Genomic DNA, 18,855 nt, shown 5'->3' with positions numbered 1-18,855 from the left:
TGCAAAGGTTTGGCAACTGCGTAATAATTTGAGATAAACGTCCCAAAGCATTCTGTAAGACCTAGGAAACTTTTCATTGCTGTGATGTGAGGTGTGAGGTTGATAACCATGAGGGTTGTGGGATACCAACAACATGTACCGAATTTATCCAACCTTGGCCAAGAGACTACTAATCATCTGAGTCAGATGATTGTCAGGATGACTGAATGTGGGATTCGGATGGGGGCTGTATGGGTTTCCCTTTTGAAGAGACTGGAGACATACTGAAGAAGCTGAATATTGGAAAGTAATTTTGTGTGCCCATGGAGAAACAACGTTCATGGAAAAATCATGACTTTGTTGGTTAAGCTTTTTTTTAGTTCAGTATTAATGTTTGTAATGAGGAGATTAATAAGTAGTTCATTTTCACATCACACAACACCAGTCAGTTTTATTAATTGCTGCTTCAATTAAATGCATATTTTACCATGAAAACCTTACATGTGCAACCTGTGTATGCAGGAGGCAGGTAGCGTGTTTGTTTACACCAAACTCTTGTTTACTGCATAGAGTCTCTGAATTATTGGACTCTAGCTGATTTTTGTATGTAGCTTGCTTTTGATCTATTCTGTAGCTATAAAATACTATATATTTGGGTCAGATGTAACTGCTGACATTATTGTTTGATGTAGTTTATTTTTCTATATCTATATGATCTCTATATGGTATTAGTAGTCAAAATTTTGTTGATTAGTGTAATTATGTATTTAGTTTATTTGCAATAGCTTGGCCAGTCTTCATCATACAGACTGTAATAAAGTGTCTATCACAAGCTCACTCATTAGTAGGTGAAAGTTATTAAAGGGTTTTTCCATCTGATCTTCCCAGATTGTCCAACGTGATACACAAATGTCAGACTCCAACTCTTACCTTCATTTATACTATGCTTCATCTTAATCCCCTTGTGCTGCCTGCCATTCACTATGCACATTCTCCAGCTTAACTTACCTCTTGGCTGGTGTTATTGACATCAGTCGCTTCACTTGCTGCCTCTGTTTGTCACACCACAGCTGGTTTTGCTTTGAGCCTGTGTGATAAAGTGTTCAGACAAATAATGACACCACAAATCTTACAGTATACCTAAGTGTTAGAGAGCCCTAATAATTTTTACGATAAACATTCTTCTCAAAAAACAGTAAGAGTGAAGAGAAAACCTCTGCCATGGCTTACAGACCACCTCAGAAAAGTTATGAGTGCCAGAGATGCAACACACAGGATGTACAAATAGTGCCAGACCTCTGATAACCATCTTACCTACAGACAACCACACAATCAAGTTAGTCAATCTGTGAGAAATTCAAAACTGACATTTGCCCACTCGCTAATGCGGGACCTTCACACACCTGCTGTCATGTGGTAAAATCTGTGAGGTCCAGGCAAACCTAAATCTGCAGCTGAACCACTACTTCTTATTGAGGATCTAAACAACTGTTTCACTATGCTGATATCTTTACTTCACAAACACGTAAGGGTGCAAAACATCGTCTCTCTCTTGAAATATCAGAGGATGACACAAATGAAAAGCTTTTCTGCAGCCGGTAAGCCTTAATATGATTAGGACTTCCATTGTGCTTATTCATTTGGCTGCCACAGTACATGATAATATAACAGTGCAGAAGACCAGTCTTCTAGTCAGTCCTCAACTGCCCAAAATAATGGATATTTTTTTACCATTCTCTGACCTGCAGCATCTTCTCGTCATCTTGGAAGCAGGGACACAAAACCAAGAAGGGACCCATCAAACAACTTTCCGGCTAAAGGCCCATTTGCATTCTACCAGCATTATCCAAGTCTTAAGGAATACACAGTCCATGAACTGCTTACCAATTCTTCAATCTAAATGGATAGATAAAAAATCTACTCACCAAGCAGCGGCAGGGGAACACACGCACAGAAGGGTTTAACTTATACAAGTTTTTGGAGCCAGTGGCTCCTTCCTCTGACAGAAGAGTTGAAGAGGAAGGAATAGGGGTGAAGGAAGACAACTGGAGAGGTCTAGGGAAAGGGTTACAGCTCAGAAAAGTCACCAAACTTACCAGATGGGATGAGAAAGAAAGTCTTTCCCTCTCATCCCATCCAGTAAATCTCTCCTGACCTGGGATTTCCGGTGACTTTTCTGAACTGTACTCCTTTCCCTAAATCTCTCCAGTCCTTTTCCTTCACCCCTCTTCCTTTCCCTTCAACACTTCTACCAGAAGAAGGAGCCACTGGTTCTGAAAGCCTGTAGAAGTTAAGCCCTTTCGTGTGTGTGTTCTGCTGCAGTCGCTTGGTGAGTAGATTTTTTATCTATTCATTTACATTGTATTAACAATAATTGATTATTCCTGTTGTTATATTTACCAGTTATTTGGCATCAAATAACGTTTTAGATAAACAACTGTCAGGTTTCTGCAAAATCGAAGCACGACGACTGATCTTCTGAAAGTGACTGATCAACTGAAGCAAGCTGTAGACAAACAGCAGCTGACTATTATGTGCTTTTTGGATTTCAGTGAAGCTTTCAACACTGCTGACTTTGACATACTACTTGCTAAGCTCACAAGTCAAAATTTTTCTTTTAGAGCTGTACAACGATTCCATTCGTATCTTACATCCCCCCTGACAGTGTGTAATGATTGGAACTAAGTGGTCACAGTGAAGGGATGTAGTATAAGAGGTCACACAAGGATCAATATTGGGCCCATTACTTTTAACTCCCACTGAAAATATGATGACTTCAGTTATATCTAGGTGCAAGTCCAACAAACTAGTTCACTTGTGCCTTATCTGAGTGCGTGCAGAGAACAGGTATGATACCTAACCCATCTAAAATGTAAATTGTCTCCGTCACTCACAAAAGACATTTTACCATGCAGTTCAGAGAACCTCTGGCACCATTAATCCTAAACAGCATAGAAATAACCTTTTACTCTTTTGCAGAGAACATGGGGTTAATTCTGGAGCATCACTTAGACTGGACCGAAAACACAACCACAGTATTTAAGGTGTCACAGTTACTTCATTCACTACGGAAATATAAAGAAGTATTTCCTTTCAAGGTTAAAAAGAAGCTTGTAGAGTCACTAATACTCCAATTCTTGGCTGTGGTGATGCTGTTCTCCAACAACTTTCATACGAAAGCTCACACAGGCTAGAACTGGTAATGAACGCGTGTGTGCAATACATTTGTGACATACACTATTTCAACCATATCACTCCTGCCTACAAAGAATTATCATGACTGCGTACCAATAAGTGCAGAGACTATCATCATTTGTCTCTCCTCTAATGTCTTCCCCATTATAGCACTCCCTCGTATTTATGTTCAACTCTTGCAGTGTTATCTGAACAGCACAGCTGAAATACTTATTCTCAACAAAGTAAATCCTCTCTGTACCATCACATAACACTGGCATGTTCTCTAAATCATCTTCTGTATCAGGAACCTAAGTTGGAACAATCTTTCTAAAAAAAAAATCAGATAAATGAAATTCTTTTCAAACTTCAAAAGAAAGTTAATGCCCATCTTCTATCACAATGGTCATCTCTCCCATACACTAGTCTGTAGCCACTCTCATCAGTCTCCTTCCCCCTCAGGGTTTCAGTCCCACTTATTGGTAGAGTTCTCTTTTCAAATTCTGTTGTTTCCTAACAATCACTGTCACTATCATTTCTATCTCTGCCTGCTTCTTTATCCCTTCCACTTTGATAATACTAAACATGTATTCAAATGCGCTAATCATTCTGAATGCCCTTTAGTATTACAATTAGTGTCAACCATTATTTTCATTATTATTTTATTATCATCATCATCACGTTAGAAACTTGTTTGTTAACAGGAGTTGGTTCTTGAGAAACGGCATACACAGCAACAACAACAGCAACAACAACAGCAGCAGCCAGAGGAGGAACACCAGACCCTCTGGGAAGGACTTCTAGAGTGGATAGACAGGACAAAGTGTCTCAACGATGCTGATCAAATAATAAGACATATACCATGTCGAATTTCAATAAAACCAAAGGACGGTGCACCGGACTTGTGAGTTGCATTTCCCATAAAATAAAAGCATCTCTCTTTACATTTCTGAATACAAGCATTATTAATTCGCAATTTAATACATTTTTGGTATGTTAAAAAGAAAACATAAAATGTTATATGAAATACTCCTCACCTGCAATGAGGACTTTGCATAAGTTTAATTTGCAGGCTAAATTGACTATCCTGCATTCTTAAACTACAATGTGTATATTTACTTTATTTGTTATATGATTGGCTTTTTGTGTATAATCCCCAAATTACGTAGAATGTTTAATTTTTATTACTTAGTAACACGAAGTTGCAGGTGTTAGGAATATTATTTTTAGATTATAAATGAGTATCAAGTATCAAGTCTCCTAATGTTAAAGTAATCTCTACTACTACATAAAACCAAGTTACTTTTTTAACAGTGTTACCAAAAATCTTGAAAAGTTCTTGAGCTATTATCTTCAGATTTTGACAAGATGCTGTAATAAACATTCAGATAGACATACATACATCATTCGAATATACTCTGCCGGAAAAAATTTGTACACCTGGAAAGACAACGTCAATTTTGACCCAATGATGGCATGTGCCACCTGGGGAATAGAAGATGTACTGAGAACGGTTTCAGTGTCATCCACCAACAAATAGCATAGTGACATAGCTACCAAAGTGCCATTCATGTCTAGCCTGTAATAGGTAATGTTCACAGCCAGAAGGCTCAGTGTGGTGCAAAAATGTGAAGCGAGCAGGCAACCATCCCAAGGAGGTGCACTCATGCTTTCTATAGCCAACTGAACATGTTTGAAAGGGTCAAATTGTGGCCTTCCAAGTAGCAGGATGATCCTTTTGGAGAATTGCCACATAAGTTGCACATGCTGCATCAGTTTTGCAACGATGCTGGTGTCAGTTGTCACATGAACATCGGGTGAACATTCTCACACCAGTAGATGTGGTTCCGGAGGTCCACAAAGCAGAGATGCTCAGCAGGATTGTCATATTGTAAGGGCAGCAGTGGCTTATCCCACAGCTACCACTTCACAGATAAGAGGACTTTTGAGCCCAGACATGTCAACATGAACTGTTGCGAACCAGTTATGAGCAGTGGTACTGCGGTCATGCACACCTCTAGTCCATCTGCCACACACACCACAGCATCAACGTGCACACCTTGTTTGTTGCCATCAGAGGATCACTTGGAAGAATGGCGTGGTGCACCATGGTCTTCAGCGATGAAGACAGATTCTGCCTACACCCAAGTAACGGTCATTTGCGTGTATGATGTAGACCTGGTGAACACTGTCTCGTAGAGTACATTCGTCCAAGACATACTGGTCCCACACCAGGCCTTATGGTCTGTGGCACAGTAAGTTACAACTTTTGTTCAACTTTGGGTTTCTGGAGGGGATGATAACTAGTGCTTGGTATGTGCAGAATTTTGTGAGACATTTTCTTTTGCTGTTTTTGCAACAGGAAGGTGATGTGTTATGCCAACAGGATAATGCTTGCCCACACAATGTCCTTGAAACTCAGTGCACTGTAGGGTTGTCAGGTTGTATGTTTTTTCCCGTATTCTTACGTTTTTTTACTGTTAATTTCGCCTTACGTTTTTTATTTCCTCATACAGCACACACTTCAGTATTTTTAATATTTGGCGCTGAACTATCGCAGAACCCAACACAATTCTTCCCCTTAATATACATATAACAAAAATTCACATTAATTTGGTTATATTTGTTATTATTGCCATTCAGATATAGATTTTAGGCTGGTCTACGTTTAAATTGGTACTTCTGAGGATCACTCGATCGCATAATCGATAATGTTGTCGATATACTTATTTCTGATTCTGATGTGTACAACTACAGATGTATGTAAACTAATAAACTTCATTGCAGTGATAATTTCTTGAATCCATACAGTGGAAAGTCTAGTTTTCTTAATTTACTTTTGTTCAAGAATTGTAATGACTTCACCAGCGAAGAAGAAACGTGGCAAGCAACAGCAGTACAGTCAAGTTTACTTAAAGAAATGGGAAGATACTTTCGCGTGGGTTAGGCATGGTTTAACGTCTGATAAACATGATTTGTACGTCGTGCAGGAAGGAATTCAGCATTTCTCATGGTGGACAGTTTGATCTCAAGCAACACGCTCAGTACAAAGGACATCAGTTAAAGGAGAAAGCAAGTAGTCAAACCATGAAAGTTTCCAAATATTTTGTGAACTCTAAGAAATCTGAAGCCAACGTTGTCATAGCTTGTGAGTTAGGACATTTTTTATCACACAGTCAAACACAACCTAAGTTATTCAAGTTTGGATTGTAGCAATAAATTGATGTCATGTATAATCACAGATTCAGAAACCGCTGTAAAACTTTCCTGTGGCAAGACGAAGGCAGAAATGTTGGTGAAAAACGTATTAGTACCTAAAAGTGTCAGTGATGTTGTTAATATTCTAAAATCTCCTGAAAATAGTAAGTTTTTCTCAGTAGCAACAGACGCTTCGAATAGAGGCAACAGAAAGATGTTCTCAATTTGAATAAGATACTTTGGACCTTTAGTAGATGTACAGAACAAACTGTTGACATTTATTGAACAGCCTGATGAAACTTCAAATGCAGTAGAAAAGTTAATTGTTGATAGTGTGGAGAGCCATTAACTAAATATTAATAATTTAACTGCATATAGTGCTGACAATGCTAATGTGAATTTTGGCAGGAAACAATCTGTTTATCAATTACTGCTTTCCATAAATTCCAACCTGCAGAAAGCCAGTTGTTCAAACCATATGGTTCATAATGCGATGAAGTGTGCTATGGAAGAGCTGGAAATGGATGTAGAGAATCTTGTTTTGAAGATCTATAATCATTTCTCAGTATCAGCCAAAAGGCGTGAGGAACTGAAATCATTTTTTGAATTTATGGATTTTGAGTGGTCTGAGATATTAAGGCATGTGCCCACAAGATGGCTGTCCTTAACTCCTTCCATTAACAGATTGACTGAGTGCTGGCCAGCTATAAAGAGCTATTTCAGGAGCATTGATGCCTGTCCAAAGCAACTTGCATCAGTTTAGCTGAAGACCCAGTGAAAGGAATTATTCCTGAAATTTACTTGCATTTTGTGTAAAATATAGGAGGTCAAATGCAAACAGTATCCAAATACCTGGAGAAAATGGAGCTAAGCATCACTGAATCACATAACAGTCTGTGCATGATGTATAAGAAGATTACACAAAGAAAGAAGGATAAATTCTATGGAAGTGAAACCAAGAAATTAATGGGAGAGATTTCATCAACATCTCTTAAAAAGATTTCATGTGAATTTGATTATTTTCTATGACACATTGTTGAAATATCTTGAAAACCATTATGACTTCTCAGCTAGTAATAAGTATGCAAGGTTGGAACCTCTTTCTTTGAATAGGGAATTACAATATTGTGATTTTGAACTTGCAGTGGAAACACTTAATCTAAAATATAGGATCAACCTGGATCAGCTATATGAAGAATTTTGTGAAGTGAAAGATAACTTTACTAACTGTATCATTAAGGATGGTGATGTTGCGTCTAAGTGGGTAATATTCTTCACACTAGTGCCTCAACAAAAAGTGACAAATATCTCGCGGCTCATGTGTTTTATACTAAGCATACCAGGTTCAAATGCATTTGTGGAACGAGTGTTTTCGATGATGAAGAACAAGTGGACTGATGTTAGGAATAGGTGTCCACCAGAACTTATAGAATCAGAGCTTCAAATAGTAATAAATTTTGACATGTCCTGCAAAGATTTTTTTAACCAACTAAAGAATGACAGTACATTCCTACATAAAGCTAAATCAGTTTCAAAATACCATAGTGATATGAAGGAATAGGGCTTAAGATGTAAATGCGAGCTATTTTTGACTGAAAATGGCATTTAATAAAAATATGAATGCACTAGCCATTAAAAAATATGTCCATGAAAAATCTTCCTTTTTTTTGTGAAGAAAGTGGCAACCCTAGTGCACTGTGAGATGTGTAGCAACTTCCCTAGTCACCACGATCTCCAGACTTGGCTCCAGTTGAGCATGTCTGGGATATGCTGGGACGAGAAGTGACTTGTGGGACTTGTCAAACAACAGCTCTTACAGTACCATGTGAAGTGGTCAAGCAGGTGTGTGGTAACATACACCAGGACAGGATCTGCGATCTGTGTGATCAACTGGGTGCCAGAATAGGCACCTGCATTGCCACTTGTAGAGGCTGCACCCATGTTCTAATATGGGTGTTTCAGCATGTAATGATCCCTGGTACCATAGAACCGCATGTGCTATTGATCTGTAAATATAATCATATCATGTACTCCATATGAACTGTTGCAAAAATAAATCTTGAGTGAATTGGAAACTTCTAAAAAGGTGTCCTATTTTATTTTTGTTGCACAGTAGAGGAAATGCTATTTTAACTGTTAACTATTTCATCACTTTGAGATGACAGTGGAGGAAACATAACACATAGAACAACAAAATAAAATCAGTTGTTTCTATGAAATTAATATTCGGAGGTTAATGTGGATGGGGCTGGAGGCTCAATGCACGCTGTTGTTTTAATCAGAAACTTGCAACACATTTATTTATCAGTAATGTTAGTGTGTAAAAGTAAGCAAAACTTCACTTTATCATAATCATACAGGGTCTGTCCCAAAAGTTCGCGGAATCATTTTTAGTAGTTGGCAACGCTGGCTGGCGAAGTGGAGCTTCGGGTGGAGAAGTTGATGGGGGACCTGAGCTTCGAAGTGAGATTGGTATCAGTCACCTGTGAGTAGTTGTTGAGGCGGGGTCACACTACATGCAGAGGTATCTACTACACCCTCATCAAGCAAAAAATGGACCAGTTTTTGGAGCAGTATTGTGCAATCAATTTCTGTATGAAACTGGGAAAAAATTGGGTGATGTTCTAAATGCTTTAGAAGGCCTACATAATGGGGCACTGAAACAAATCCAAAGTTTCATGTGACACAAGAGGTTCCGAGAAGGTTGGGAGTCCTATGATGACGATGACCTCGAACACCTGTCAACATCACAAGTGGACAACTTGGTGCAAAAAGTGCATCAAGCTGTGGACAAGGACTGACAATAAAGTGTTTGGATGATTGCAGAGGCGTGTGAAATATCCAGAACAATTGTTCACCAGATTTTAACAGAGGATCTGCAGATGAGAAAAGTCTTGGTGTGAAAAGTTCTGACGAGTGAGATGAAGGAACAGCGTTTGTTGAAGTACCAGGAATTGCATGAGTGCTATGAAATGAAATGGACCCAGAATTTTTGCCTAGATTGATCACAGGGGACAAGATGCGGATTTTAGAGTATGATTCTGAAGCAAAGTGTCGGAGCAGCAAATGGCTCATCAAGGAGTCTCCTCATCTGAAAAAGCAATTATGAGCAAATCATGAATCAAGACAATTATCATTGTGTTTTTTGAAAGAAAAGGTATGGTTCACAGTTAATTTGTGCCACAAGGACAAACAATCAACAAGGAATTTTACTATGAGGTGCTCAGACGGTTGCGTAACAGGGTTCGACATATCTGAAAAGAAATTTGCAGTACTTGGATTGAGAACCATGACAATGTGTCAAAACACACTGTGCTGGTTGTCTCAGAGTTGCTGGCCAAAATGGGTGTGACAATGCTGCCCCAGGCACTGTACAGCCGTGATCTGGCACCAGCAGACTTCTTTTTCTTCCCAAGGATCAAAAGAGCCCTGAAAGGAACTTGGCATGGGATGCTGGAGGTGGTAAAAGCAACTTCAATGACTGCTCTGAAGGAGATTTCCTTTGACGACTTCCAGGGTGCCTTCAGTGATTGGGTGAAGCAGTGGCAATGGTACACCAAAGCAGGGGGAGAACACTGAAAAATTCTGGAAAGATTGTAAACTGATATTGAATAAATGATTTTCAAAAATTCATATTTAAAAAAAATAAAAAATGTGCATTTCATCACACACTGAAACAAATCTACTGTTTCACTGTTTTTTATGACCACTGCGCTTGATTTTGACACATTACCTTTTAATGTAAATTTCTAGGCATATTTCCCAGCTAAATGATATTTTAAACAGAGATAGAGATTTATCTTTAAAATTCATTGCCATCTTTTGGTGCTGGAATTTGCTTTCCCATAGCATAATGATAACGATAAATAGTTTAGACAAGAAGAGAATAGAAGCTTTCGAAATGTGGTGCTACAGAAGAATGCTGAAGATTAGATGGGTAGATCACATAACTAATGAGGAGGTATTGAATAGAATTGGGGAGAAGAGGAGTTTGTGGCACAACTTGACTAGAAGAAGGGATCGGTTGGTAGGACATGTTCTGAGGCATCAAGGGATCACCAATTTAGTACTGGAGGGCAGCGTGGAGGGTAAAAATTGTAGAGGGAGACCAAGAGATGAATACACTAAGCAGATTCAGAGGTACTGGGAGATGAAGCAGCTTGCACAGGATAGAGTAGCATGGAGAGCTGCATCAAACCAGTCTCAGAACTGAAGACAACAACAACAACATAGCATAACATTACTTTAATGATTGTTGAATATGGGAAAAGATGTTATTTGAAGGTACCAAACTTGGAATTACTCATACTTTGTGAATAAAAACGTGTAACACACTATTCTGGTAAAAATGAAATAATTATTCAAGAAATTTACATTCACACTGGAGAGAGATTCTCTCTCAACTTAACTTTCAGTACTGGCTGCTGCCCAACTTGTTCACAGATTCTGATAACACTGTGAATAAAAAATGCTTAAGTGTTCAATTGCTGTAGTGAGCGCTCTGTTGGCCTCTGTTGAAAATGTTACACAACTTTCCAAGCAGCTGTACCATGGCTTACTTATGGCTCTTGAAGATAGCTTGAACCACATAAAAGTTGCTGAATGCTTAGTATGAAATACCAACTATCATCCATTTGGAGCTTTTCGATGTCCATATTACCACTGTAATATGGGCTTTTCCTTATATGCAGAAACAGAGCCACAGTTAACCGACTTCAATGATGATCAGCTTCTTCACAAGTAGCATTATTATATATAAGTGTTCAAGGCACTAGAAAGTCTACTCACTCACTTTTACAGAAGCAACGTTCCTCCATGACTCTTTAAGACAGACATGTGTCTATAACTTCTAAAGAATAACTAATGAAGAAGGCAGGATCCCATAGCACCCTTTGTCCTACAGTACTTCCCCTAACTTATGTCACAGCTAATTATTTCTAGCCATTTCTCTATCTTTAAATAATAATAATTTGTACATTTGGGTTCTGTTGTTTGTTTTATATTAAACAAATTCTCAATATTAAACATTTTAACAATTAATGTTTTATACACTATACAAAAGGGAATACCTTAAACTACTTCATATATCTGTTGCTAGGTGGCAGCACCCTTCAGTAGAGTTCATAGCACATGATATCACACTACATTGTTCCATGCTATTGCTGCTAGGTAACATATGCTGACACTTAATTCACAGTAATTTTGGTTGTTTGCTTTGGACTGATCGTCTACACTCAATAAGCATTGCCAACTTATGAAACGAAAAGTGATATTTAGGAAATGATAACATTCATGTATCTATTATTACATACTCTAATAAAAATTTAAACAAAGGTGGGTTACATATTTCTTTAATGTATTTGGAGTCTAAATGTAAATATACAATGGGAAGTGCCGTAAGCAAAAATCTCAAATTTTTGTTCAGTTTACTTCAAACCTTTACACAATACTCTAATCAATGTACAGATGGACATAGGTTCCATTTATTAAAAAATATTTATGGTGTATAGATATATATAACTTACAAAGACAAAACATTGCTAGCAATGATCTTGAAAACATCTTGACTGATTTACCTCAAAGTTTTACACAATACACTAATGAACATTGAGATTAATATAGGCAAACTTCCATTAAAACAGTAATGTACAAGTTTGGTGTTAAAACTGACTGAGAAAGAAAATACTATGCTGTGCTGCAAAAATGTGCAGTTTCATTTTTTCTTGAAGTCAGCTTTAACTATAATAAAGGGCATTTAAACCATTAGGCAAATCCTTCTCCAGTATATTTCCTTGTATATAATTTTACACAAAAATTGTGTACATGACAATATGCTGTTTTGTTTCCTACCTTGTACTTGGTTATGATGGAAAACAAGAAAGTTTAATTTATGGCTAACTTCGTAATCCTGCCCATTCACAGATTGAAACTACATGAAATGCTGCAATTGAAGTTACTATCCTCTCAGATCCAGCAGCTGGAGGGCTCTCTCTCATTCCCTGTTTACCATTGATCCCAAGCAATTTAGCCACTCATTTTAGTGATTTAATTCCCAGTAAAGGTTTCATTACCCTTAACAATAAACAAGGCTAAAGGTCAGAGTGAGATGGGAAGAGGAGATGGACAGAAGTAGGGGGATGTAGAGAGGGGAAAGGAGATGATGGACAGGGGGTTGGGGGGGGGGGGGAGGGGGGGGGGAGTGATAGATAGAAATAGGGAGGAGGAGGAGATTAGGACATATATCCAGTTCTCATATATACAGGGTGATTCAAAAAGAATACCACAACTTTAAAAATGTGTATTTAATGAAAGAAACATAATATAACCTTCTGCTATACATCATTACAAAGAGTATTTAAAAAGGTTTTTTTTTTCACTCAAAAACAAGTTCAGAGATGTTCAATATGGCCCCCTCCAGACACTTGAGCAATATCAACCCGATACTCCAGCTCGTTCCACACTCTCTGTAGCATATCAGGCGTAACAGTTTGGATAGCTGCTGTTATTTCTCGTTTCAAATCATCAATGGTGGCTGGGAGAGGTGGCCGAAACACCATATCCTTAACATACCCCCATAAGAAAAAATCGCCGGGGGTAAGAACAGGGCTTCTTGGAGGCCAGTGATGAAGTGCTCTGTCACGGGCTGCCTGGCGGCCGATCCATCGCCTCGGGTAGTTGACGTTCAGGTAGTTACGGACAGATAAGTGCCAATGTGGTGGCGCTCCATCCTGCTGAAATATGAATTGTTGTGCTTCTTGTTCGAGCTGAGGGAACAGCCAATTCTCTAACATCTCCAGAGAGTGTGGAACGAGTTGGAGTATCGGGTTGATATTGCTCGAGTGTCTGGAGGGGGCCATATTGAACATCTCTGAACTTGTTTTTGAGTGAAAAAAAACCTTTTTAAATACTCTTTGTAATGATGTATAACAGAAGGTTATATTATGTTTCTTTCATTAAATACACATTTTTAAAGTTGTGGTATTCTTTTTGAATCACCCTGTATTTAGCAGTTCTGAAGCATTGCAAGGTTCACTACTACTACTACTACTACTACTATATAAGAAATAACAAATCTATTTGGATTATTAACTGAGGCAGGAAGATGGGTTGACAGAGGATAGCTAGACCCTCAGGGAGAGGCAACAGGGTTTCTGGCTAGGAATGCAGGGGGGAGGGGTGCTACACATGTGATACATGTGCACTGGAGTCAATGAAGTGCAACACATAATGAAGCTGACATGGTGGAGTGGACTGGGATGGGATGAGGTGACAGGACAGAGTAATGTGAAACGGTTGGGCTGAGGGTGTGGGGATAGTGTGTTAGCCCTCTCCATGTATAAAAGAAATGAAATCAGAGGCTACTGCACAGTGAACTATCGCTATCAAAAATTTGGCATGAGTGAATGACTCTGACCGCAAAAGGATCTTCATATGAAATGAAAAATTTCCAGGGACTGCATAAATTTTTGCATTACAATTGCGTAGAAGACTGGTATATTTACAAGTAACAAATTATAAATAACTCATAGTTCTCATATGCCATTCCCACATAGGCTGCATCTGCAGATTAATGCACAAGCTAAAAAATGGAACAAAAATGGTTGTTTCAACTTTTTATGTCCCAGAATGTGTCTCACTGTGGCGTCCTAACTGCAGGACATAAAAAGAAAGCAATAGTAAGATTCTGGGTTACCAAGAAAGTTTTAGCTATTTGGTTTTGTGTGGGCAATGACCCCCAGGCCCATGTTATGCTCCGATGTTGCTGTAAAATGTTGTTGCTTATTATGTCTGAACACTGCAGGGGCATTAGCCAAACAGTGATGAAACAACACACAGCAAACTTATAATCCTAGCGGAAATTGACACAGCTCCCCCCTGTAAATAAACAGATTTATTATCCAACAAGATGAGAGAGTGCAGTTCTCATTATCTTCACTGAATAATAACAGAATGATCTTCCAGTTTGCATACTGTGTGCTGTGGTAATACTGTCACAGTGAGAACAACAAGCTTAGGGGTGCAGTAGGCTATATTTATTGTTAGTTGGTTGCCTACCATTGAAAAGTTATAGGACAATATAAAGAATGTTGTAATTTAAATAAGTGTGAGTACAACAGATTTTCATTTGCCCTCATTATCAGACATGGTGACATGAGCAGTTAACAGAGAGCAAAGTTTTGTACAAATCTGGAATGAGTTAACACAAAAATGGCGCTAACACTGTGTGGAAGTACCAAATCATATGGAAGGCCGCACAGAGAAAATGCTTCATGTTATCCTTATCTGGGCAGCTCACGTATTCAACATTAATGTGAGAAAATCCCAAATACCTATCAGATGAGCAACTCGAGTTGCGTGCCAGAGTACGTAGGTAGTGAGCTGTGCTGTATACGGATCACACTACCGCAGACAGCGAAAGTTAAATTTTCCAAATATCAGCAAAGCTTACACCCATCAACACCAGGCTTGGCTAGGAGACCAGTTGCATGGCAGCCAGAACATGAATACCAGGAAGCTTAATTCTTCTTTCTCAAGTCTCTTAACTTCCAAGAAGCTGTACATGGTGGGTGTGACTCAATGCTGTTGTCAATGTGATGGGTGAAAATGTCGCTTTTTTTTTCTTTTTTTTAAAAAAAAAAGAAATGAAACCCACCAAGAATGCAGCGAAACTTCCCACACTTGGTGTACAAAATGTATGTTAGCAGTCACGCGGTTTGTACTGCCTAAAGCAGTGTCTCCTTGATTGATTGGTTTCTTTGTGCCATCCATGGTGCCTCAGTTTGATTAGGTCACCAAACTATTGGACTGGGTGCCATCTTGGCATCTTGACATGCAGTGTTTTAGCTGAACAATAAAAAATGTCATATTCAATTATTCTCTGAGGATGGCAGTGACAGCAATGCATCCTGTGCTGTCAGCTAGGCCAGGTGCCAGCTCTGATCAACTTTTTGTGTTACATTATAATAATGTTCTCCCATTTGGGATGTCTTTATTACTGTAGCAATGTCTCCTATAGTAGCAAAAGTTAGTTAATTTGTTTTTTACCCTTTACAGTTATATAATATGTACACCTGATCAAAAGGACACAAAATAAATGAAGTAGTTTTAAAATTAGATATAGTGATTACGACACAGAGTAAACAAATGTTGCATTACTGAGAGTGCATCTGTCATGTGTGTTCATTGCAAAAACAAATGAGCATGAATAATTGTCTATAGCTTTTTGTAGTTCTCAACTTTTCAAAAATATATTAAGTGTGTTTGTGTATAAAATTGTTCTGTACAGACATGAATCAACAAGTGAAAACTCCAATTTGAGTTGCAACCCTGTTACGTAAAGTGCATAGCTGCGTTCCATTGCAGGATCAGCCTCTTCAGTGACTTAGAGTTTGCAGAACCCTGATGCCTGTCGACAAATGTAATGTGCTAGCAAACAGGCCTCACTGGCCAGAGACAATGGTCATGTGCATGTGAGTTATGCTTGTCTGAGTGTGTGTGTGAAAAAGATAGATTGCTACTTTCTGTAAAGACGACATGTCAGGTTGTAGAGAGGCACAATTAAAAGATACTCACACAAAGCTTTCAGTCACAGCCTTTTACAGTAAAACTAACACACACACACACACACACACACACACACACACACACACACGGGTGCGCAACCAAGCACACCTAACGCACACACGACCGACAACTCCAGCATCTCAGGCTGGAATGTAGCATTGTATGGAATGTAAGTAGCAGTCTGGAGAGGGGTGGAGAAGGGGAGGTGATAGTATTGTATAGATGGAGACAGAGAGAGAGAGAGAGAGAGAGAGAGAGAGAGAGAGAGAGAGAGAGACTCTGCCTGGTGGAGTGTGCTATGACTAGACTGACAACAGGCACAGTGTCAGGAAGTTGTGGCACAGGGAGGTGGAGGAAGAAAAGGAGCAAAAAAGGAGAGGAGCTCGAAAAGACAGACAGATGCATTGGCGGAGGGCTGCAAATAAATGAAGTGGGAGATAAGAATGGAGAGGAGATGATAGGACAGGAGGGGTGGAAACTGTTGGGTAGAGGGTGTGGGGACAGTATGTTACTGCAGGTTGAGGCCAGGATAATTATGGGAGCAGAATGTGTTGTAAGGATAAGTCCCATCTGCGCTGTTCAGAAAAGCTGGTGGTGGAGGGAAGGATCCAGATGGCTTGGGTAGTGAAGCAACCATTGAAATCAAGTGTGTTATGTTCAGCTGCATGTTGTGCACAGGGTGGTCTACTTTACTACTGGCCACAGTCTGGCGGAGGCGGTTCATCCTGGCGAACCCAACCTCCACAACATCATAGTCCATCCTTATGCCACTCCCAAACCAAACCCCTTGCCACAAGGATGGTATACCTATGAAAGATCCAGGTGCAAAACCTGTCCAACCCACCCACCCAGTACTTCCTATGCCAGTCCTGTGACAGGTTTAACCCACCCCATCAGGACCCTGGCCACATGTGACAGCAGTCATGTCATTTACCAGCTGTGCTGCAATCATTGCACAGCTTTTTACATTGGTATGACTACCAACCAGCTGTCCACTAGGATGAAAGGCTAACGCCAAGCTGTGAGCTGATGCATTCGCCTGTATTTTCCCCACTCCTGTCCTTTTTTCTCTTTTTTCCCCACCTCCCTGCCCCATAACATCCTGACACTGCATCTTTTGGCAGTCTAGTCCCTGCACACACTACCAGACAGTGTTCCTCTCTCTCTCTCTCTCTCTCTCTCTCTCTCTCTCTCTCTCTCTCTCTCTCTGCTCATACGCTACTATCCTTTCCCCTTCCCCACCCCCTCCAGATTGTTGCTTGCATCCCACATGATGTTGCTCTCTGGCCTGAGATGCTGGAGTTGGTGGTCGTTTGCTTGTGTGCATGTGTGTGTGTGTGTGTGTGTGTGTGTGTGTGTGTGTGTCTTTACTGACAAAGGCTGTGGCTGAAAGCTTTATGTGAGTTCTTTTAATTGTGCCTGTCAACAACTTGACGTGTCTTCTTTATGGTAAGTAGCAATCTATCTTTTCCCACATTGTTGATATTCCTACCTGAAGTTTCCATTGTTTGATGTGTGTTTTCTATTTTAGAAGACTACCTCCTGGCCAGTAGCTTAAATGTGTATCAGTCTTGTTGTTGTTGTTGTTGTCTGCAACTCAGCGTATCCTCTACATGGTGAGCTGCAATCTATCATTTTCATTATATCATTATTCATTGTTGCACACTAATCGTGTTGCGCCAACAGTGTTAAGCTTATCAGACTACAGTGCTTTATCACAGGTCTGTCCGTGTAATGATCTAAGTGAGATGTACGTTATGGATAGCAAGTTAAGAGATGGTGGCTTGATCCAAATTAGACAATGCATCCCAGCAATGCAGGTTGGTGACCTACAAAAATGACATAGAGGATCACACAGTTTCTAAGGCTGAGGAATGCCCAGCATTCTATTGGCAAACACTGGCATCTGATGAATCCTGAACACATCTCGGCAGTACCCCATGATATAATTCACAGATGCCACTCGGCCAAAAGCTCCCCTGTGCATCCCATGACCACACACAACATAATGTCCATAAACCCTCCTCTTGCCACACTGGAATGTTACTTCTCATGGTCCAAAACAATCCACTATACCCTTCAAAACCCCATATCACGTAAGAAACAGATTGCCCGATCGCTTGGTCTAGCAGGCAACCCTTGGCAGGGAATGGCCACCAGGCAGTGACAGCGCCACAACCTTACTTGTGGCACCATCCACTAGATGGCCCTCCGTTCTGTGAAATATGTGGCAACATCATCCGAATGCATGCAGCTTTCCACTGTTTGGCATCTGTGAAGTACAGCTGTTTCTGACATACCAGAGGTAGTGGATCGAGTCGTCATGCCGAGTGCCTGCGAGTATATCAACTGTGGAAGGAGTATGTTATAACCTTTAATCACCAATAATTGTGTGGATATTCAAACACACTCACTTAGAAACAATAGCTCGTTACATGATAACAACTCAGTATCTCTTAATCGACTGCCGTGCTGTGACATGCGGCCGGCGCCGTTCGTAGCTAGGTGGCGCTCCCGCACTCAGCCGAGTTGCGGAGCGCCTCTATCGCCATTTGCGTTTACTGTCGTGGCGGCACTGTTAAATGTCGTGGCACTGTCACAACACTTTTCCCCCCTTGAAAAAAAAAACACTCACTTCCTTGGAGACATGGACAGTGCAGAGACATCCATGGCCTCTTGTGAGGCCCCGCGGAGAGACACGAGAGTATGGTCGAAAATGTCCAGGACGGAAGCTCGTGCGTGGAACGTGCCTCCTGGACGAGATGATGGGTGAAAACTCCGGAGCAGAATCCATAGGTGTCGTGGACCTGGGGGTGTGCTCCAGCGAGATGGGTTCCAGAGAAGGCGGCGTCGCGACTGGGGCCGGTTCCGGCGTACTCAGAAGCGGTAGCGATGTCGGCTGCATCAACACGTACGGTAGATCGGCAGCAGTGACAGGAC

General features: G+C 40.1%; 1 protein-coding gene across 1 annotated transcript in view; it reads left to right on the top strand.

The window, feature by feature from the left end:
* The window catches only part of LOC124622498 (protein PTOV1 homolog), a 319,275-nt gene that overhangs the window by 144,304 nt on the left and 156,116 nt on the right, over positions 1-18,855 (top strand). The window contains exon 6 of the mRNA XM_047148215.1: positions 3,858-4,057. Coding sequence (XP_047004171.1) covers positions 3,858-4,057 — 200 coding nt within the window. The remainder of the gene's footprint in view (positions 1-3,857; positions 4,058-18,855) is intronic.

Source organism: Schistocerca americana, chromosome 7 (genome assembly GCF_021461395.2).
Source record: "Schistocerca americana isolate TAMUIC-IGC-003095 chromosome 7, iqSchAmer2.1, whole genome shotgun sequence".
In the NCBI taxonomy this organism is placed as follows: domain Eukaryota; kingdom Metazoa; phylum Arthropoda; class Insecta; order Orthoptera; family Acrididae; genus Schistocerca; species Schistocerca americana.
Note: the sequence above shows the minus strand (reverse complement) of the source record. Positions and strands in the feature narration are given on the sequence as shown.